This window comes from Melospiza melodia, chromosome 10, assembly GCF_035770615.1.
Source record: "Melospiza melodia melodia isolate bMelMel2 chromosome 10, bMelMel2.pri, whole genome shotgun sequence".
NCBI lineage: Eukaryota > Metazoa > Chordata > Aves > Passeriformes > Passerellidae > Melospiza > Melospiza melodia.
In genome coordinates, this window is record NC_086203.1 from 28,089,466 (window position 1) to 28,112,131 (window position 22,666).

Consider the following 22,666-nt stretch of genomic DNA (forward strand, 5'->3'; position numbering starts at 1 on the left):
TTGGTGGGGTTTATACACCACAAATAAATCACAAACCAAAGCAAAGCAGGAGAGCAGAAGTCCTATTTCTTTCTTACAAGCCACCTTAAATAGCTTGTGAGCTGAAGATAGGCATTGCTTGATTTTATTCTTGATATTCCTTGTGCTTCTCCCTTGTCTCTTCCCTCAAGAAAACCCCAATCCAAATTCCCCCCAAAGTCAGGATGCCAAATGTTCCCTCAGGTTTGGCTCCAGGGGCTGTCCAGGCATTTCTGCAGCACGGGAGCTACACTCCATAAAATTATATTCTAGGTGGTGAAACCAGAAGGGAATAAAAAGAATTTAAAGTAGTTTGAAATATAAAACAATAATTTATTTTACTTCATTTTACTTGTTAACGTTTGTAGCTAATGATGATTTCATGAAACTGCTTTTATAATTCAATACATTCAAATCTATAAAGCAAACAGTTACTACCATGGGTTTTTCAAATTCCACAAACTGTCTTATATAAACAAATTAGCTGTACATGCACGTTTCTTCAATAGGTTGCAACATTTGCAAACATGCTTTAAAATCCTTTAAAGCTGCATAACAGTGTACTTTGCCTCAGGCTTTTCAGATGAAACCTCTATACTTCTTTCAGAAACCTTAAAGAGAAAAATGTTTAAATGTTGAGCATAACTCTAAAAACTGCTGTTTGATAAATGTTAAATATTACAAGAGAATGATTCTAATTCTGAGTTTAAACCTTGAGCTAAGTATTGATAAACAGCACTCTGTGTAGAAGTGAACAACAGCAAAATAATATCACAAAATATGGTTTCACAAACAAAAATACGTATGTGCAGTTGCTCTTGTGGGTTTCTTGCATTTTTTTTTTTAGGTAAAGAAAAGCACGGGTACCTTTTAATATGAATATAGTTTAAGCAAATTACCTGTGTAAGTATGGTTAATACATTTCTGATATTTAAACACTTCATGTAAAAGGTAACAAGTAAAAAAGTACAATCAGTACTCCAAAAAGCACTGCTAATATTGCCTTTGAAGGAGATGGGCAAGCTTCCTCCCCACTGCAGAATGGAGATCCTGGCACCCACGGCTGTAGAGTTCAGTATTTGAACTATAAACTCGGTGACTGTATCTTATATACAAAAATCTTGCCACATTGAACGAGGCATGGATTCCTACCCCACTGGTAGTGTTTTATGTACATAACTTAGCCCTGGGGATGGATTATACAGTAGTCACTGACAGGAAGGAATTGTACACCCGCGTGCCGTCCGGTGACTTTGTTCCGTGGGTTAGCAGTTCTTGGATCGTCATCCAATTGTCAAATATTTTTTTATTTCTCTTCTTCATCATTTTTTTGTGGCTCAGTTCAATGATGTTCATCTCCTTCTTCTCCTCTGCACCTTGCTGCTCCTTCAAGCACTCTAACCTGCTCTGCATCATGAACTCCCGCCGCCTCCTCTGCTCCTTGGCTTTCACCAGGTGCTGCTTCCTCTCCTCCTTGCTCCAGTACCGGCCCATCTTCATCTCACTGATGGCATCGTCATCCGTGGTCATCCCACTGCGCTCCTCCTTGATCTTTATGGCCCGTTCCCTCAGCAGCCTGTCCCTCACCGGCCTCTTGGTGATGTAGCGCGTGCCGTCGCTCCTGACCTTGACCTTCCACTCCATCCTGGGCTCGCTCTGCCCCGAGGCCAAGTCCTTGCACATACTCACCAGGCTCATCTGGCTCTGGGCGTACTCCACGGCGGATTTCTGCTGGATCAGCTGCATGTAGCTCTGGTAGTGCTGGGCGTGGGCAGGGATGTGAGCGTGTTTGTAGGGAGAGTGGTGGTAGGGGGACACGTAGGGCTTCTGGCCGTGAGTGGGGCTTTTGCTGCCGTCGCTGCCTTTCCTCTCCTTGCTCTCCAGCTGCTTGCCAGGGTCAGGCTCTTTAGCAGAGGCGTGGCACTTACCAGTGCTGGATTCGTGGCTCTCTGAGCCAGCGAACAAATTCTTTGGGGAGACATTATAGGCCACTGCCCCCTCGTTGCCTTGGCAGCCGACGCCTTCGGCGGTTCTGCGCAGGGAATTGTCGGGGGAGATCTCCAGCGTCAGCGGCGTGCTGCGGCAGCTCTCGCCCGTGTTGTAGGCACTGGAGCTGTCCTTGTCAGACTTCTCAGGCAGCTCGGTGATGTCCGAGAGCTCGTGCCTGCGCACGTCAATGCTGGTGTTGTAGTTTCTGAAGCCGCTGTTGTGCAGCATCCAGGGCTCCCGGTACTGCTCCTTCAGCTGCTGCATCTTGTGGGCCCGCACGATGTTCAGGCACTCCAGCTCGATGTTGCGCAGCTCCTCGTTGAGCATCTCCAGCTCTCTGTCCACGCTCTCTTGGTCGCTTTTGCTCATCTCCAGGGTGCTGTTATGGTAGTACAGGCTGTAGGGGTTGGCAGACTTCACCTGGCACTTGAGCTCCAGCAGCTCCCGGAACCGCTCGCACTCGTCCACGGGGATGCCGAGGAAGTCGACGTCGGTGCAGTCAGCTGAGATGAAGGACTCGTTGCTGAACTGCATGTCCCCGCTCCCCAGCGTGTCGTGGCTGTAGGTCAGCTTCTTCTGGCTCCCCAAGGTGTTGGAGGAGGTGGTGTGATCGTCCCCATTGTTCTCCTGCTCGGAGCTCTCGTCGTTGCGCGTGCTGTCGTCCGTGCGCCCCACGCCGCTGTCCTTCTCGTGCTGGTTGGACAAAATCGTGGCTGTGTCTGTGGTGCCTCCATCCTCCTCGTGCTTCTTCTAACAACAGAAACAGCAGGACACAAAGAAAAATTATTGCAAGCACGTGAAACATTTCAAGGTGTTTATTTTTAAATAGTTCTCCTAATCTGTTACTTTTCACACTTTATACGTCCTATATGGAAAGAGTATTATGAAGAACTCAGAGAAAAGGTGACCAAGCCCTCAACATGCTGTGGATATTCTTTTCAGAAGAACCTGAGGACTGAGTTTCACCTATGCAGCAACAGTGGTAGAAGTCACATTTTCAAATGTTTCTGCTCCCACTTAGGTGCACAACGATATCCAGTTTTCCTGCAGTGCCTAAGTGAGAGCATGACTCCTCACAACATGGGGATGGCACAGAGGATGCAGAGTTTTAGAAAACTTTAGGGAAAAAGTCTAGGCAAAAGCTGAGAACTGCTTTAATCATAGCAGAATGATGGAGAACATAAGCCCTGCATAAAATCTGTAATGGCCCTGTATAAAATTTGTAATGTAAAAACTTTTTCTTTGCCTTTCCCCCTTGTATAGACCTTATTTCAGTCATTTGCGTGAGTTGTCCATTTTGGATTCCAGGTTTGGGGAGGTTGTTTCCCGTATGTGCATGCACATCAAATAGGAGATTCTATAAATCAGCTCTCTGCCTGCTCTACCCACCACACACCCAGTATTCCTCTCAGTGACCACAGTGTTGAGGGATTTCCATGAATTGTGGTCTTTTGTTGTAAGGGGCAATGCACAAAAGGTACTATTTTAAAACATCTCACTGTGGACAGCCATGTAATATCTTGATTTTACAGAAAGTCCTTTTGCCTTGATCTCAGTGTCACTTGAGACACCAAGTGTATTCAGCCAAGCTCAATATTGAATATTGAGTGCAGTGGGAAGTTTGACAGCCCTGCACACCAGAAGGGCAGTACCTGCTGAAGCATGCTGGCAGTAAATTGCATTGCCTGGTGGTGCTGTTCCTCTAACATGTCCATGTGCAAGTCATCCAGAAAATCGTTTCTGTCATCATCCATCCATCCTTCATCCAGCTGTGTGAAAAGGGAGGGAAAAAACAAACCAATCATTGTCAAAAGAATGAAGAGTGACATAAATTACTGCTTGTCTTTGTGGATAGTGGTTGGGAAATCTCAGGAGATTCCTTCCTGTGACAGTGCTGCCTGTCTTGGGAAGGAGCCTGTCCGTGTGCTAAGTGTGGGTATTGACTGTGCTACCTCCTGCCACAGCTGCCTCCATCTCCAAGAGCAGGGTTTTATCTTCAGCAGCCCTCTACATATGAAAAAACTCAGTCTTTTGATCCGTGGAAATACTTGCAAGAGTTGGGGTAGTTTTGGTTTGTGCACAACTTGATTAAGTTGTGTAAAAACACTCCAGAGCCGAAAGCTTGAACATACCTCTTGTGAGGCAGCATCAAACTCCAGAAGGAAAATCTGACTGGGGTCTGTAGCCAGATTTTTACTCCCATTTTTACTCCCATTCCCAATTATCCCCACGGGAAAGATCAGAAACATCCAGGCTAAGAGGACAGTGATGATCTGTCCAGGTGCACTGGCAAGGGCTGCTCTCCCAGCACCAGGAGCAGAGACAGATCAAACAATGCTGCTCTCAGCTGTTTGTTCTACACCTTTGTTGTGCTAATCCCTGCTCTACAAAGGGATCTGCTTCAACCTTTTATTGCAGCTCAGGAGGCTTCTTGACAGTATTCAAGTACTTTAAGAGACTGTGTATGAAGAGCTAAATAATAGGTGTTTTAATGAATGAATAATCAATAGCTATAGGAATTAGAGTTCAGCATGTTCTTCAAAACTGTGGCTCAAACCCATTCAAAATACCTTGCACTGATGTTTGTAACAGCATTGCAGCACAAATAAATCACCAAATGCCTTAGAAATTATATTTTAATATAAAGTATATATGTAAGTACCACGACTGCTGAATTCCATCGTTTTAGACTGTATATATATGTGCAGTCAAAGTGTAGAATATGGTGTTGGGTAGATCTGGTAGATTTAAACAGGCTAAACAATTTGAAAGAGTTGCCTTCTACAAAACAGCAACTGTTTTAAATAAGACTCAGGTGAGGGTTTTTTGTTGCTACCATACCTGAATTTCTGGTCTTGCCACAAGTAAGGAGATATTCTTGCTCTCCTCACTGGAGAGAAGAGCCACAGCTTCCTCTCGGTTCTGCACCTCGATGCCATTGATCTTTAAAGAAAAAACACCACCATGAAGGGTTTCCATAGGGGACCCCTGGGTGCTCCTGTGCCCAGCTCCGTGGAATGCTTGGCTGGATGGATCCACACACACAAACCCAGCCTCGGGCAGAGAATGCTGGGCAGTGTGGTGGTTTGGACATGTGAAGGTGTTCCACCCCCTGCATGCAGAGCCTTGCTAGGAGGGCAGAAAATGGAGTTCTGGGGCTTAGGACACTGGAATTTTGGGGTTTAGGACACTTGGAGCACTTCCCAAGGAGGAAGGCAGGAAGTGGAGTTCTACAGTTTAGGACATTGAAGTTCTGGGGTTTAGGACCCTGGAATTCTGGGGTTTAAGACACCTGGAGCACTTCCCAAGGAGGAAGGCAGGAAGTGGAGTTCTGGGCTTTATGACACTGGAATTCTGGCATTTAGACACTCGAATTCTGGGGTTTACGACACTGGAGTTCTGGGGTTTAGGACACTGGAATTCTGGCGTTTAGTACCCTGGAATTCTGGGGTTTACAACACTGGAGTTCTGGGGTATGGGACACTGGAATTCTGGGATTTAGGACACTGGAATTCTGGGGTTTGGGACACTGGAATTCTGGGGTTTGGGACACTGGAATTCTGGGGTTTAGGACACCTGGAGCACCTCCCACACGTACCTGGATGATGCGATCCCCTTCCCGCAGCCGCCCATCCTTCGCCGCAATACTGTTGGGATCAATCTGCAAAATAAGAGAATTCTCAGTGTTCTGCAGGTTTGGTAGCTCACTATTCACATCCCCTTCTTTCCTGGGTGGTGCATTTCAATGGAAGGGTTTAGATTTAATTATGGGTTTCTTTCCCCAAATTGGTGCAATTAATTTGAAATGGCTCTGCTGAAAAAACGTTCCTGTATAAAATGCTACTTTTTTCTTGGAAAGGGACAAGGAGAGAGAAATGGGCCCCAGATGTTTGCAAATAGAAGTGTGTGGGGTTTTATACAATTTATATTGTTTCAAGAATAATCAAGAATAAAAATTAAAGGGGGAATACATGAAAATACTCTGAAGGCATCATTTGAAATAGAACATTGTTAATATAATGAAATTTGACTTCAGTGGGAGCAGGACTGCACTCAGTTTGGAGAAAAGGAAAATAATTAGATTTCTTCCAATTACTGCATTTTGGCTGTTTATCCAACATGGTACAAACAGAGGATAAATGTCTTAACTGCCCAACAATGCAGCTGGAAAGACAAATGGTATCTTATGGAAGGCAGCTCAATCTTACCTCACTCACATAAATACCCATGTCATCTTCATCATCCGTTCTGTAACAGACAGTGAGGCCAAGCTTGTCCTGGCTGTTCACTCTGTGTAAATCCACTTCCTGAGGTTAAAAAAAAAAAAAAAAGGAAAATATATTGTCAGTGAGACACTGGTGACTGATGGAAGCAATTTTTCAAATGCAATGAAAATATTTTGCTTAAGTGATATAGTGGATGTCTTTTGATTTCACTTGTAGACGAGGTTAACTCACTGAGCAAAACGTGATTATATGCAGACAATCAATACCTGGGACATTTTTGACCCTTCAATCAATAGGAAGTCATTTTGAAAATAGACCTTTTATTGATCTTAAGGAAGAAAAATTACCTATATTTCATGTAGTGCTAAGACTTCAAAGGCTAAAATACTTATAAAGTATGATTTCAATATTTGTCACAGCTGATACATATTTCCTCATAAGCAGGGTAATTCTCTGGCTTTTCAGAAAAAAACTAATATTCTATTACTTTAAATTGTATAATTTTCATGAAGTCATCTAATAAATTTCTCAAAAGTGTGACTGGAGATCAATATATTGTCAGCAAAGCATTTGGTATTGGTAATAGAAACATAATAAGCATTTCAGTATCTTGCAAGTGTTTGCTTTCATCAGGTCATGGTGGACTTGTTAATCTCAGAGACATTTAACCCATCTTAAAAATGTATGTTCTTCCTCTATGCTTTTTATTTCCAGGAGGAATTCCTGAGGGTTATTTCTTTTTTTTTTTCTTCTGTGTTTGACACTGGTTGGTAGGAAGGGCTGTAAAATCCATGGAGATAGCCCCAGGCTGGGGGATGTTCCTGGCTGGGGACATCCCTGTGGCATTTTCCAGTCCTGCCTTTTTCCCTCTGAGGGATATCCTGGGGGTTTAAGGTGTTTAACCAACTGATTGTGGCAGCTGGGCTGGTCCTGAGGATGCTGCCTGGGCAGGAAGGGTTTGCTGCACAGACAGAGGTGTGGAAACACCTGGAGTTGTGTTTTACCTCCTCAGGTGAGGGGAGTGAGCGAGGCTGGGCAAGGTCCTGCTCATCCTCAGGCCAGGCAGGTGTGGGCTGTGCTGAAAGGGAAAAGTGGGAGCAGCAAAGGGACACAAAGGGACCCCAGAATTGTCCCTCTGTTTGTGCTGGACCTGCCATTCCAGAGGAAAAGTCCTGACAACACAGCTCCTTCTTCCTGGCATCTCTGTTGCCGTGCCATTTGGAAGGGGCAAGACAATAAAACAAGCTGATATGAATAATTTATTGGTGTGTCTGGCTGACAGCTGCCAAGATCAGCAATCTCGTGTTATTTACTTGTCAACATGTGTAATTTCTTTTTTTTTCCCCCCTAAAGAAGCGTAGCTGTAAATGTCAGTGACATTTCAGCTGGTATTTAAGTGGTTTCAATCAATAGTATCCATGGTGAACTGCTGTGCTTTTTTTCCCCCCTCTTTTGTTACTTAAAGGTTTGAACACAATGCTTTAATAGTGGGGTTTTCTTCACATTTCTAAAGCTTTGGAGCTTTCTAGAGAGGAGATGGAGATTCTTCAGAAGAGAGATGAGACAAAGTGGATTCTGTTCTGATCTCAGCTGATCCTCCAGAAAGGCAGGGCAGTCAATGGGTTTATCCTGCATTTACCCTTGGAGTGAACTGGAGTGAGGTGGGAATTTGTGGATTGAGCCTATTTCAGGCCCAGAACAATTCCCATATTCCCTGTATACTTTAACAAAAAAGTTTCATTATCTTCAGGAATACTTTTATACTGATTTGAAAACGTGGCAAGAAATTTCCAGTGGGGCGCATTCTACTGCTTGCCATACTGGCATTGAAAAAAAAATCATATATATATATATATATATATATATACTATATTATATAAATATTTATAAATATAAACAAATATATAATGCTAAAATCCCCCCAAAAAACCTAACAGACCTATATGGTGACTTTGGCCATTGATCCTGAGTAACTACAAACACTTGGAGTGGAAGGAAAAGAGGCAGCAAGCTGTTATTTTCATTCTTACTTGCCACATGTTTTTACTAACAATGGGTGTTTTTCCAACATAAGCCTATAATCATTAAAAATAAAGCACAGGTCTATATCAAAATTTTACCATTGGAGATGTATATACTGGAAGGTAATAAATAATCTGGTGAATTAAATAGTATATATTTTGAAGTATATATTTTATATAAATATAAATGCATATAAAATATTTATACACATATATAAATATATTTATATTTTTACTATGTATTTTGAAAGAAAAGTGCTATCTGTTGTTTAAAAACACACAGAAATAAAGCAGCAAGAAAAGCTAGAGCAGAAAAAATTTATAGAGCAGGTATTTAGAACCTGAATTTTTATGAGTAATTAGTTGACAGACCTACTCCTGAGTACAATCCCTCTAGTCCTTGGTAGGAAGAGAGAAAGTGGATTTGATGCTACCCAAATATGATAATTTTATGAACTTAAACATAGGAACAGCTGCTTTCTGTGGGTCTTTGCATCAGTGAAGTTTTAATATAATCATAAAGGTTTGAAATATTTGAGAGATAAAAGTGTGCAATTCCAGTTGGAGTTGAAGAATCAACACCAGAGTCTTCAAAGCAAAGGTTATTTTCCATATTCAGAGGCAAGTCTGTGAAATGCAGAGATACATGAAAGGGGAAAACAGAAAACTGGCACCTGCAAGCACAGGTATTATGGCAGCTTGATTAATTGTACCAGGAATTAATTAAACAGAGGAAAATTAATGTGGGCCTGGAGGAGTTTGAAAGCGTGAGTCCCTGTGTTTGCAATGCTGCAGGAGATGCCATTTCTCACAGTTTTGTCTCAGGGCTGCTCTCCTGGGCAGTGCAAGGGGCACTCGGGTTATCCCACAGTTGCTCTGCAGGCACAGAAAGCAGCTGGCAGGCACAGAGGGGGAATGCTGGCCTGGGCTAATGGGATAAATGTGAAAATTCCAGCCAGGACAGTTTTTACACTCGCAGATAATTCAAATCTGCTCCTTCTGATCAGGTAAAAGTGACATTTTGAGAGATGTTCAAAGGAGGATTTGGGTGCTCTTTCAAAATAGTCTGTGCAAGAGAAGTGTCTGAAAGATTATTGGCTCCTCATCAAATGCAGAGCCAAGGAGGGCTCACAGAGCTGGTTGCTGAAATCCATCTGGCATTTACAGCAAGACAAGAAGAAATGAACATGCCCTGTGACATTATACCTGCAACCACTCATCATAATGAATTAGGAGCAAGTGATAATAGTAAATTAACCTCTATAAGCTCAGAAGATCCTTCATTTGCAGAGGATTATTGAATTATTGTACTGCTGATTTAGAATTATGGCCTGCCTGCAGATTTATAAAAATCAGAGTCCTTTCTCTAACAAGACAGAAATGAGCAGTAGAGATGTGAAATGACAGCAGTGGGTAAGAACAGCTCAGTCACTCAGAAAGCCTCACACACAGCTTGCATGGTAAGTGATCTGTCCTTCTCCCTCTCCCTGTAAAATGTGGTGGATTTTTTATTTTCTGTGCTGACCTCTGCCATACCTGACTAGCAGGATTCCCTTTTTTGTGCTTCCTCTTGCTAGGTTTCATGCATAAAACAAAGTCAAGGAAATAAATAAACATATATAACTATTTCTTTTTATACTGCATAAGGCCCTCTCGCTGCTTTTTGGCAACTGACCCTGCTAGAGCAGGAGGGAAAATCTTCTTCATGCTTTCTTGAACCTAAGAAAATAATCTTTATGTTTGTGTTTTCATATCAAAGTGGCTTTCAACACAGGTAAATGGAAAAGAATCCCACCCCTTCCCTTTTCAAGGGAGAAAAGCCTATAAGGCAGATTTTCTTTCCAAAATTCTCTGTTCTAGAGAAGCAGGACTCTACCTGTGGGTTTCTGTGGCAGCCCAGCTCTGTGATGGGGATTCTCTGCCAGAGCACAGAGGCTGGAGCAGCTTTAATCCCCAGTGGTGCTGGGGAAGGCTGCAGGGAAGCGTTCTCACCCCGATGAAAGGAGCTTTGGGATGGCTCAGTGAGATAACTTGGAGGATGCCAGGCTCTGTGCCAGGCAGATGGGCAGAGCTCCATGACTCAGACCTTTCTCACACAGCACGAGGTGCTGGGGCCAGGCTGAAAACCTCCAGAGAGCTGAGGCAGGACAAGTTCTCAGTGCTGCCTTGTGAGCCAGATGAAATGTTTTACCACTTTTGCGTTTGTTCCAAACAGAGAACACACAAATATTTGTGTTAGAAAGTACAGCTGTGAAGCTTTTCAAACCTTTCCATATTCAATTACTGCCTGAAGCAGGCCTGCCCAGGCTGCAGCTCTTTGTATTCCCAGACACAGCAATGCCTTGAGAAGCTCCTGATCTCTGCAGCTCCCTGCAGAGCACGAGTTTTCATAGAGAAGAAATATATTCACATGAAAGATGCTTTGAAACGCTTTGTAAACCAGGATGGAATAAAAATTGCAGAGTGCCTGTGATGGAGCCTTCCAATTCTCATGTTCAGAGCTGCCTCTCACCCCTCTTGCAAACAGATTATTGGAGAAGTGAAAGAAAAGTTTCAACCAAAGTAGCAAAATACAGCAAGGGGGAAAGCCTGAAACCCTGGTACTCAGCTTTTACTCATGTTTTCCTAAAAGCAGTGGAGTATTAATTTCAGATCTTGAAGCACTTATTTTGTGCCCAGTGTGTCCATCTTTGGCTGATCGTGCTGGGAACACTGGGAGCTGTGCACTGGGTGGGCCAAAAGCTCTTTGAACGATTTTGGTGTCCTCCTTCAGTCTTCTGACAAGAATGCTTCATTCCTGTCCAAGACTGAGTGAGAGCATCAGAGGGAAATTTCTCAGCAGTAGCAAACATTTCATGTAATTTTCATCTGCAAGCTTCACTGGCTTTCAGCTAACCATTCAGTTCTTTTCTTGGAAAGAAAGACCTACACACAAGCTGCATATTGGGGAGGGTGAAGACAGAAAGTGAAATGGGAGGGAACAGGCCCCTTTTTGATGTAGAATGTTCTCCTTTGTAATGTGAGAAAGTTCCACTGAGAGAGCCTGGGCTTGGGCTGTGTCTGACAGCTGGACAGACTTGTTTGAATAAACATATTAATGCATAACACTGCTGGGGAATCCTGGAGTGACATTATTCTTCCTTTATGAGCCTGAAATGACTTCTAGCTGGGCCTCCGTGAAGAATGAATGTACTTTTAATTTATAATAAAATAGGACTTCACGATTTAGTTCCTCTTTACTTGTGGCACGGAAACTTCAAAAGAAAAGAAATGGTATTTATTTGTTTTTGTAGCAGGGAATATATGGCAGTTACCTCCGAGTCATCAATTTTAAGACAAATGTTGAGATAAAACCGAGAATACAATTTTGGCACCTCAGCAATACTGCCAGCATAAATTCCTTCCTATGGATATTTACATTGGAGGTTCGTTGCAAACTTGGCTATTTCACCTTTTTTGTCTTGTTTGCTTGTTACAAATCACTAACCAGTCAGTTATAGACCATAAAAGTTTAGATGAGGAGCTTCTGATTTAAATTCAAAGCACATTTTATAGACATAGAAACCCAGAAGGCTGACTTGATGGCTTTCTTACTTTCGACATTCCTGCTGCAGTCAATGAAACAGTGCCTTTGTGGTCTTTTAAAACATATCTATCAAAAGGCAAACAAAAAAGCAACCAGCCAGTTGAGTCCCTGTTAGCACTTTGACCTTACCATTGATCACAGTCTTTACAATTTGAACAGGAATCTTTAGTGGTTTTTAAGAAATACTATTAGGCTACAGAGATTTTCCTAATGTTCATCTGCCTGTGTTACCGAGCTGATCACCTTTTGCCATCAAGTACTATATCAATGTCACAATTATTAATGTTGTGGTTTGAGGCATATTAAGGTTTGGCTACTGGAGCGGGTGTGTTTAAACTGTTTTCAGCTCAACTGGTTGACCTTCTAATGGAAGTACTAGAATTTATCCACAATATTAGATTTCCTAAAAAGTAGATTTTGGAAAGATACTGGTAGAAAACATTGATTTGTTTTACATTTTCCTTTAAGACTTAAATCTAGATTGTATTTGTTTTTATTTAAGAGAGAAAAAAAGGGCCTTGTTTGAAAAGTAAGGCCTTGAAGTCTGCTAAGTAGCATTTGTTTTACTGGCACTTTGATTTTATCCTGCCTTTGATTTACGTCTGTATACAGACATGAATTGCTACCAGATCCGCAGAATTTGAGAACAGCTTGCAAACTTTTTATGGGGTTTTAGTCCTTGATCCTGCAAACACTTTTATAGAAGGAAACAACCTGATGCTCATGGAAGGGGCTGAACTCTGCTCCCACTGAAGCTGTTGATAAATCTGCACTGGTTTCAGCAGAGCTTCAGCACTGCTTGCTGTGACAAACAGGTGTCAGCAGGACCAGGATCTAAGAAATCAGAAGTGCAAGCCAGCTAAAGGTATAAAATATTCTCTTACTGATAGCCTTGGATGGATCAGCCGGCTCAGACAGCTGGCTGTATTTAGAACTATTGGGATACTTTGCTGCTATTTATTACAAATAACTAAAAGCACTTCACTGGGTCAGTACTGCTAAAGTATCTTGCAGAACTCCACAATTTATGTGCTGTACATTGAATGGTTGGGAGCAGGCTATTAAAATAAGAAATGAGAAAACTGAAGATGAACTTCTGATGGGATATGCAAGCACTAAAACCAAAAGTGGTTTTCAAAGGCTTGTCAGGGAAAAGGGCTTGCATACCTTCATGACTGGTTCAACTTTTATTATCTGTAATTTCACATGTATACATTTGTCACTTAAGTAATGAAAAAGGGAGGAACAGCTTAATAGAGTGGCAAATCTATCCTGGCCTTGTCTTGTAAACCTAACATACTTCAAAATTATATGATCAAGAACATCTGTTTCTCAGCCAGGAAATATTTAAGAGAAATTCACACATTTTTACTGTGGTTATGTGGAACAGGTCCTGCCACTCAGCAGAGCCCTTCAGATTTTCAGAAAGCCTAAATCAGCACACTTAAACAGAATTTAATTAAAGGAATCAATGACTTCATTATTTATGTTAGCTGATGATCATCAGTGCCTGGCTCACAGTTCAATGGGGTGATAAAGATATCAGCAACTAGTGAACAATGTTATCACAAATATCTGCCTTGGAAAATCTTTCCACTATATGCAATTCAAAGACCTTGAGGTGCATATGGAAATGAAAGAGTTACTCAGATGAAGTACCTCCAATTCCAACTCATCCCGGTCCATTTCTTGATGAATTCCTCCCATGTAGTCATTGGGGTCGTAGTATTCATGCACGGATGGATGGCTGGAAAAAAAAAAAAAAGGTATTTTTTAGGACAGCACTCAGGACCTTAGTGGAAGTTGTTAATGCATTCCAAGCTTGTAGGGGAGATGACGGAGTGACCCCCACACTGAGGAGCTGCATGTGGTTAATTCTGTAAGCTACACCACTTACCCCAGTAAGTGTTTTAAATGAAAATTCCATGTACTGTAGGAGGACAGCCTGCTGCTTTTTACTGCTTGAGCTCTCCCACACTTCCACTGCCTTTACTTTGGAAGTTGTGAGCAGTGTAATGCTCTTGTGATCACTGTTTTCTGTGCTGGATTGTTCTATCTGCAGTGAGAGTAAACTCCCTGTAATTCTCTGCTAACTAGATACAAGTCTGAGGCTATTTATGTAACAGCATCTGCTAATTGGCCACCATAGTCAAGTTGTTAGAGGCAGGCGAGATTAATCTGAATGGAATTGGGAGAAGTGAGAGGAAACACCAGGAAAAAATGACTTTGCTTTCATGTGCTGGGTGAGAGCACAGCCAGAGAGCTCAGTGTGGTCCTGGCATGGGAAGGGCACTGCTGACCCAGCAGCTGGGATTAATAATTAAGGAACAATATGGAGCTGATAGGGCTAAGGTGGAATAATGCAGGCACGTTGCAACCTAAATCACAGAATGATAAAATCATGGGACAGTTTGGGGTGGAAGGCAAATCTTTTCTTAAGGAAAATCTCACTCCACCCTTGCCATGGGTAGGGACACCTTCCACTAGACCAGGTTGCTCCAACCTCTCTTGGACACTTCCAGGGATGGAGCTGCCACAACTTCTTTGGGCACCCTGTGCCAGAACCTCACCACCCTCACAAGGAATAATATTTTCCTAAATGATTCATCAGGAATGAATCCTTGCCATTTTCTAAGTGCAGCTGGTACTAAAAGCCCCTACTGCAGATGAGGCTGGGAGGGGCAGTGTCGAGGCCCTAGAACAATCATGTCCTCTCCACAGGCTCCAAGCCCTGCTGTTTGCTCACTGCAAGCTCAAACCTCCAGCCTTTTGTCAAGTATTTCCACTAAACTGTGCTGCAGTGCTTGAATTTTGAGTGGGCTGGGAATAGGTGGCCGTGCTGGAATATCTCCTTTGAGCACCTGCAAGAGAGAGGCATGAGAGGAACAGGCACTGCCATGGAATGGTCCTGGCTCGTCGCAGACATCTTTTTATGAAAATCTTTTCCTTAAGATTTTTTTTCCTCCTGAGAAGCCTCAGGGACAAAATGTAAACAATTATTGTCAGCTGCTGTGGAATGCAACAGGTGGGTCTGTGATTGGTCTCATGTGGTTGTTTCTAATTAATGGCCAATCACAGTCAGCTGGTTCGAGCTCTGTCGGAGCCACAAACCTTTGGTATTCATTCCTTTCTATTCTTAGCTTAGCTAGCCTTCTGAGAAACCTTTTCTTCTATTCCTTTAGTATAGTTTTAATGCAACATATACGATAAAATAATAAATCAAGCCTTCTGAAATATAGAGTCAAATCCTCGTCTCTTCCCTCATCTGAAAACGCCTGTGAGCACCATCACACTGGCTCATGTGGGAAGGTTTCTGTGCTCTGAAAATCGCTCAGGGGCAGTGCAGGATCAGTGCCTGTTCACAGCCAGACCCCAATTCCCAGGAGGGCAGGCAGGGATGCCTGGGGAGGTGCCCTGGGAGGGTGGGTGCACACCAGCCCTGCTCTCACCGTGTGCAGCCTCACCTCAAAACCTCAAAAACCAGGAATTGCTGCGGCTGGACCAGATCAGCCTCTCACACACAGCAACTGAGAGGGTCAGAATCCTTCCCATTCCCTGCTCCCTGTGGAGATGCATGGCAGGATGACAGGCAATCTGCAGGGGCTCCTTGGGGAGCTGTTTTCCTCTCCAACAGCATGTGAGGGCGGGGGGTGTGTGCGCCAGGAGATAATTGTCATTTGTATTTGTAAGTACAAAAGCATCAAATTACCATTAACAATAATTAAAATTTGATTCTAAAACATCCATGACAACACTGGTAAGTAATTTTAGTCCCAGAAAATAACTTATTCGAGTAACAGCGCTGCAGGGTTATAATAAAGTAATTAATACACTGGAACAGAATGCAGCAGCTCTTAGCATTACACAATTTATGGCAGCCATAAAAAATAAAGTTAAAACATAAGCAACCCAAAGAGGCAGTGAGAGGAATTACAAAATGCAATAACTTTATCCATCAAATGCCAACAAAAAAAAATGAGCTTTATGAGGCCATGTTGTGACTCAGTGGCATTACTCATGTGAGTAATGTCCTGCTAATGTGTAGGAAAAATGAAAATGCTGTGAGTTATGGCTCAGTGGTGGATGAATCCTGGCTACTTCTGGGAGAACATGTTTACCAGAGAGTGAGGTGAGGTTGTGAACTCATAAAACACCACTATGGAACACAAGTGTGGAAACCCAGAGCACTGGGAATATTTCCCTGTCTGCTCTGGGGTGCCCTGACTCCCAGGGGAGCACTGGCTCTGACCCTCATTGATGGAGAAAAAAGTTTCAAGATAAACTAGAACCCACAAAAGTGTGAAATAGATTATAGAGAGCAGTGTAGGTGTGTCACTTGGTGAGAAATTGAAATTTTGGGATTTTTAGTATGTTGTGGATGGAAGCAAGATGGAGGGCACAGGGTGTTGTCCTGGGTTTCTCCTTCATGCTTCTTCTTCCTTCTTCTCCATGGGTTTGAGTACCATTTTGTAATTGGGCAGAAAAGTCCCCATTGGAGCTCTTTGGGATCAGTTATTGGGTTAAATGAGAAAATAATCCTGGTGTCAGTTCTTAATTGGATAGTTTATCTCAAAAGACCTTATAACAAGAGATTGTTGGCCATTTTGTGCCTTCTAATGAAAAGCTACAGAACTCACAGCAGTGAGACTGTTTTACTGATAATAATAAATGCCTGAGTCCAAACATGAACTACTGCCTCAAGGGCCTTCAATCCAAACTCAGAAAAACCCACAACTGGCACCCCAGTTTAATAATCAAAGAACAACAAGGATTTCTGAGGCTCAGAGAGCATCACTTACTCTTCGGGCAGCAGGTAGGGGTCCAGGCCGGGGACGGGCAGGCTGGGCGAGCCCATCTTGCTGAGGGCCATGATGTGCTCGAAGGTGATGTCGGTCTGGGTGCCCACATCCACCAGCTGGGGCTCGTGGGCCTTGGCACGGGGGGCCCTCCTCAGCACCTGCACCACGATGGGCTCCTTGGCTGTCTTGAAGGCCTCCACGGCCTGCTCGTGGGTGGCTTTGGATAAATCCTTCCCATTGACCTGTGGGGAGAAACAGCAAAGCTGTCAGGGACACAGGCTCAGCTCCCAGCCATGCCAGTGATCCCTCAAGGTTTAACTTTCATACTTTCCAGGTTCTGTACTGTATTGCAACTCCAAATTTCATATAAATTGTCAGCAAGTTCTCCTCACAGCTCAGTCACACAGAACAATCCTTTTCCTCTCCTCAGTCCCACAGAACAATCCTTTTCCAGCCCCAGAACCAAGGACACCACTGCAGCTTCAGCCCCAAAAATGCAAACAGGGAATGGAGGGGGGCAAACTGGGAGGGTGGGACTGCATCACCTGGAGCTGGGATTGGAAAATTACCCCAATATGGAAATGGATCAAAACTTATAGAAGTATAAAAACTCATGACACACCATCCATCTTGGGTCCATCTTGGGCAGAATCATGGCCAGGCTCTTGTAGTGCCCAAGTTCCATCATTTGAAGGCCTTTTAATAAATCCCTCCTTTATTCCTTTAACTCTCCCCACCCTCTGTTGCAGGTCAGCCTCTTTAGCACCACCACGGTGTGAGCAGCCAGTGCCCATCCCCACAATCATGTGCATCTCTCATTTTCCCCTTTCACTACAGTAATTTTACAAATCCTCTGCTCTGCCTTTTATTTTGATAGATTTTACTGGGCTTGCTCTTTGAGGTGAAGTACAACCCAGCACCCCATTTGTTTCTTGCAGATTAGAAATCCCTCAGCCCTTGTTCAGACACAACAAGTTATTGATTGTCCTGGAGTTTTTCTGGTTTTGGTTTGCTTTTTAGACTCTTTGCCTTTTTGCTGAACAAAACCAAAACTACAAAACTATGTGTTTGTGTCTGATGAACAATTTTTAAGATGAAACATGATGGTAGTAGTCAGTCACTGCAATAAAAAACTCAATTTTAGAGAAGTGGATAGAAATAACAGGAGACATGCCAGGCCACAGAACTGGGGGCTGAGCAGAGAATTCACACACTGCAATAAATACTCACTATAATCCACATTTAGTCACATTAAAGTGGGGCATCTGAATGAGAACATTACTCAGCACAATAACTGAATTTAGCCCACACTTAACATATTGCCCAGGGCAAAAAGCTGCCTGATATAAAGAGGGTTAACTTGAGTGCAGAATAGATTGAAAAGGCCAAATTCCTGCTGAATTACCATGTGCAAATAACACTTTTTCCTGCTGTCACCTTGGGTTTGCCTTAGGGAGGTGATGACACCGGATTTTTGTGAAGCCAGCTGAGAGGGGAAGGTGTTAGCATGACATTTACATCACACCAACACTCACACTGCACACCACTGCTCCCAGTAATGCACAGCGTGTAAAGTTTGGCCTGGTCAAATTAAATATCATTAACTCGCCCAATTGAGCAGATTACTTTTAAACAGTTTGTACAGCTGTAAAATTAGGTTCGGCCTAATGTTTTCTCTGGAAAAAGGAAATGCTGATTATGGTTTGAGTTTTATTATTTGTTGCAAATTAAACGTTGCACATTTTACTGTGTGCATCCTAATTTTTCTTTTTTATTTTTTGTACAACAAAACCCAACAAGCAATCAAAACAAAAGAATCTAAATTGCAGTGTATAATGTTTTTCAGAAATGTGCTCAGAATAACTCTTGAGCAGGAAACTATTTATGAAGATCCTTTCTCCATCTTCACAGTAAAACCTGGTAAAATCCTGCAAAGGATTTCCAGTTTATTCCCAAATGCTATCATGAACCTGGATTACAGACAGTTTACTACAGGCCTACATTTTAATTTAGGTTCCTTAGGACACTTTTATTTCTGCAAATCCGTGGACTGGCATCCTCTTTGTGCTCTCCTATGCAATTGTTACATAAATAATCACAACTTCAAGGACAGTTTGATGTCATGCAGGGAATAGGCAGCAGTAGCTGCATTGTGCCATAAACTGCTACTACAGGAATTAGGTCCAAGTAGTTTCCGGACTATGTTGTCTGCAAGCTGGTAATGCCATGAAAAAGAAAAGGTGCATAGCCAAGAAAAAGGAAATGGGACCAGATTTTAGAACTGGGGTGATAAGCCAGGTAAATTTTAATCTGAACCCTCTCCTGCTGCAGAGGGACCTTGTGTAGAAAAGGTTTGAGACTTTCTGGCATTCAGCTTCCAGTGGGTAAACTGATAGCTCTACAATTGATAACTCTACAATTGATAACTCTACAGAACTCTATTTGATGTGTATACAATTGTAAAGGATGGGTTTGATAGGATGGCAATGACTGCACTGGAATGGAAGCACAAGTCACTGTTCTGCTGTTATTATGGGCTTCTTAACTCACTCCAAAGATATGGTTGGGGATTTTGTCTTTAAAAGTTAATATTTCTGTGAGCTGTGGCAGCACCCACAATTGTTAGGCAAACAATCCTCTGGACAGTGGCTGTCCACATGATGAATGGTTTGGGGTCAGCCTGTGCATCCCTTACAGGAGGTGATTCCTAAAGCCCAGCTGAGTGGAATCCTTTCAGCCCCGCAGGCTCCTGCTCTGAGCAGCAGCCTTGGCCACTGTGCTGATGCTGATCTATGACACATGGTTATCATTTCAACAAATGATGAAAGAACACACAGAGACACAAAAATACACTCAAAAGTGCTTTACAGCAGGGAATTACATTTCTGAATCTGGTTCCTAAAAAACCTGCAGTAAGTGCCATAATACGTGGTAAATACTGAACAGTGAATAGTTCGTAATTACTTTTTTTTTAAGCATTTCCCATCTCAGCACACCAATATAATTTTCCATTAAGGGAAATAAAGATGGCAGTGCTAAATATTTGGATAATAAAAAGCAGTAATTCCCCAGTCTGCTTATGCATAACAGAGATAAATTGCTTTTTAGTCTGGAAAAAATAGCAGGTATTGGTATTTTATTTTTAGCAGCACACAAATGATGCAGAAGAGAAATATATTGGGATGATCTCAATGGGTGTCTGTGTTGAGTCAGTACTTGTGGCTAATCCTGAGTCTAGCAAATAGGTGATAATAACACTTAGTTTCTATATGGAAAATTTGTCACAATTGACAAATAATTATTTCCCGTGCTTAAAAGCCAATAAATACATAATAAAATAAATAAATTAATAAATCTGTATGGATTTGCTTTGTTTAAAAAAAAAGGGCTTTATATTCCTAGACTTTATTCCTAGTGCTGCTGAATTGTGCTCAGCAATTTTTTTCCTTATTAACAGTTACATGTGAAATAACACAGAAAAAAATTAAAATCCATGCACATGAACGCTTCAGAAGTCTGCCAAAAATGACAAATATGCATAATTTCTGAAGAACACGCCATGTGACAGAGACAATGGGATCTTTCATGGCACAAAGGATGGATAAATTAACTTGTCTGGAAGGGTGAAATGCTTAGCTTTTGGACCTTCTTAGCATTGGAAATATACTGACTATGGAGAAAACTATAGACAAAATGCAGTGACTGGAGTTAAACAGAGCTGAATGAACTTGGGTGAAATTTGTCGTGCAGCCAGAGAGTGGATTTAGCCACTGCATGAGGCAGGGACACAAATACTCTCTATTAACACCACACAGTGAATAAGGAAGGCATGCTTGAACTGATTTTTTTTTTAATAGAAGCTAGGCAATGATTATAAAATAAAATAGCATCTACAGTATTTTATTTTCTAGTATGTACTGTATGTTCTTCTGCACTAAAGTAGGCTGGAGAGAGGACCAAGAAATCTATAGAGGCAGCAAGAAATCTGCAGATAAAGATGGCATAATCCTGTGTCTCCTGCAAGTTTTAATACTTGGAATGAAAATAAAAAAGTCACTTGAGCTTGATTTGATGCCCACTGGAGCCAAGGGTGTTTTGCTTTTGCAGTGCCCCAGCTCAGGCTCTGACTGAGAGAGGACATCAACAGCAAATCAAGAACTTATGAAACTAAGAGTGCCACCAGCATTCCATGGTCAAACTGAGATAATGGAGGGAAAAATGCTGCCATGGTCAGTGAAGGTGGAAGTGATGTATATTTGTGATTGAGAAAAAGAGAAATGATGCCCAAAGGCAGAACATGGCACAAATCTAAACGAGTGACCCCAGCAAACTAACAGGAGGAAACAATGTCTTTAACTCTCATTTTGATCATGGAGCTCTCATTAATTCCTCTACCCAAGAAGTAAATGGTCAGAAAAATAAACAGGATTTAATGAAAAGAGGAATGAAAAAAAAAAAATCTAATATGCTGTATCTATCTGGCCCCAAATGGAAGCAGCAGAACTCCACTGAGGAACCCTAAACATCAGGTGGAATGGCTGAGGAACATCCCATGACAGCTTAGGAGGTGTGAGTACAGCAAATATGTGGGTGTAGCTGGAGATCAGACTCCTCAGAGCCATGGAAAAGGCTGGAAACGTTGGAGTGCTACCTTGGAGATAAAAGGGTAAAATCAGGCAGTAGGATCCTAGGGGGTGGTAAGGCCCAAGTGCCTTCCTGAGTCTGCTCTCAAATCTCTCTCTGTTGGTAGCTACATATTAAGTAGAAAAAAACAAATAAATCAGTGATGATTTGTGAGCAGTGATGTTCTCAACAAGGAGAAAAAAAAAAAAAAAACAACAGGAAGACCCTCATATCTTTTTAGGCTTGTGAAGAATTTGCTCTACCTCACTAGGAGATGGCTTTCCATGTAATTTTCCAGTGCTGTGAGTGTGTAAGGGGTTGGATCTACATTTGTTTCTCTCTGCTGGAGCTGTGCAAGGCATTTGGCATCCCTCCTGTTGAAATCTCTTCCTTCTATTAACTCCAGATACGTCACAGTGAAATACCTTTTACAAGGACAGTTTTTCTCACGTTTTTATATTTATAGATGTGCTTTTAGTTTAACAATGGCTCTGCTGAGATGTTCCTGAGCCAATGCCACTGTTCAGATGCTAATTTCCTGAGGTCAGCATTGGCACAGCCCTGCTGCCTTCCCACTGTGAGGACAGGGCTGCACCTCCTGTGCAAGGCAAAGGGAATCTGAGCCAAGGCTGGGATGGCAGAACTGTTCTCTGTTACTACAAAACACATCCTCATTTTTGCCCGAGGTATGAGGCAGGATAGCACACGGCTGTGCTGTTACATAAATGTCATTTTATCAATAGCAGCTGTTTAATTACTGAGCAAGGTAAGTGATTTACATGCTTTGTTTCTCTGGGTGGGAAGAGAAGGCTAATTAATTGCCACTTTTAAATAGACATAAATTAGAGGCCTTCAGGTGTATCAAAATGCGTCACTTGTTTACAAGTGGACAAAACTTCCTCCTGGTTGCCCCCAATTCTGATTTTCTCTTCCTTCTGACACAGAACTTATGGAAAGCCCAGCAGTGGTGGTTTCTGTTCTCCTGTGAGAGCAGAATTAACACACAGAATTAACACATCTCTGCACAAGGATGTTCCTGGAGTTCATTCCAGTTTCCCACAGGGGCAGGGGCACAGATAGGAGCCCTGGGAAGGGACATTGGGACAGGGCTGGGACAGGAGAGGGGGTCCAGGAGAGAAAGTGGGGAGGATGCTCAGGGCATGGAGAGCTCAGCCCTCAACCATGAACAAACATCATTTACAACAGCACAGATGAAATTACTTCAGGCACTGGTGGAAGAAGTTACTGAAAGGTTGAGAAAGCCACTAAATCCTCATGCAGAACAGTTTTGTTATAATGATTTATATTCTATTCTATTCTATTATTATAATATATATTATTTTATTTTGTATTTTATTTTTGCACCAATAGTGTGTGACATTGTTTTCTGGATGTTGGGAGCAC

The 22,666-nt window shown here is 42.4% G+C and overlaps 1 protein-coding gene across 2 annotated transcripts in view; it reads right to left on the reverse strand.

The window, feature by feature from the left end:
- Positions 1-330: 330 nt before the first annotated feature.
- PDZRN3 (PDZ domain containing ring finger 3) overlaps positions 331-22,666 on the reverse strand; it is a 130,935-nt gene continuing 108,599 nt past the window's right edge. For both annotated transcript variants that reach the window (XM_063165031.1, XM_063165032.1), the window contains 7 exons: positions 16,640-16,881; positions 13,500-13,587; positions 6,216-6,314; positions 5,606-5,668; positions 4,849-4,950; positions 3,660-3,776; positions 331-2,757 (listed from right to left, as the gene is read on the reverse strand). In XM_063165031.1, coding sequence (XP_063021101.1) covers positions 1,216-2,757; positions 3,660-3,776; positions 4,849-4,950; positions 5,606-5,668; positions 6,216-6,314; positions 13,500-13,587; positions 16,640-16,881 — 2,253 coding nt within the window. In that variant the 3' untranslated portion in view covers positions 331-1,215. The remainder of the gene's footprint in view (positions 2,758-3,659; positions 3,777-4,848; positions 4,951-5,605; positions 5,669-6,215; positions 6,315-13,499; positions 13,588-16,639; positions 16,882-22,666) is intronic.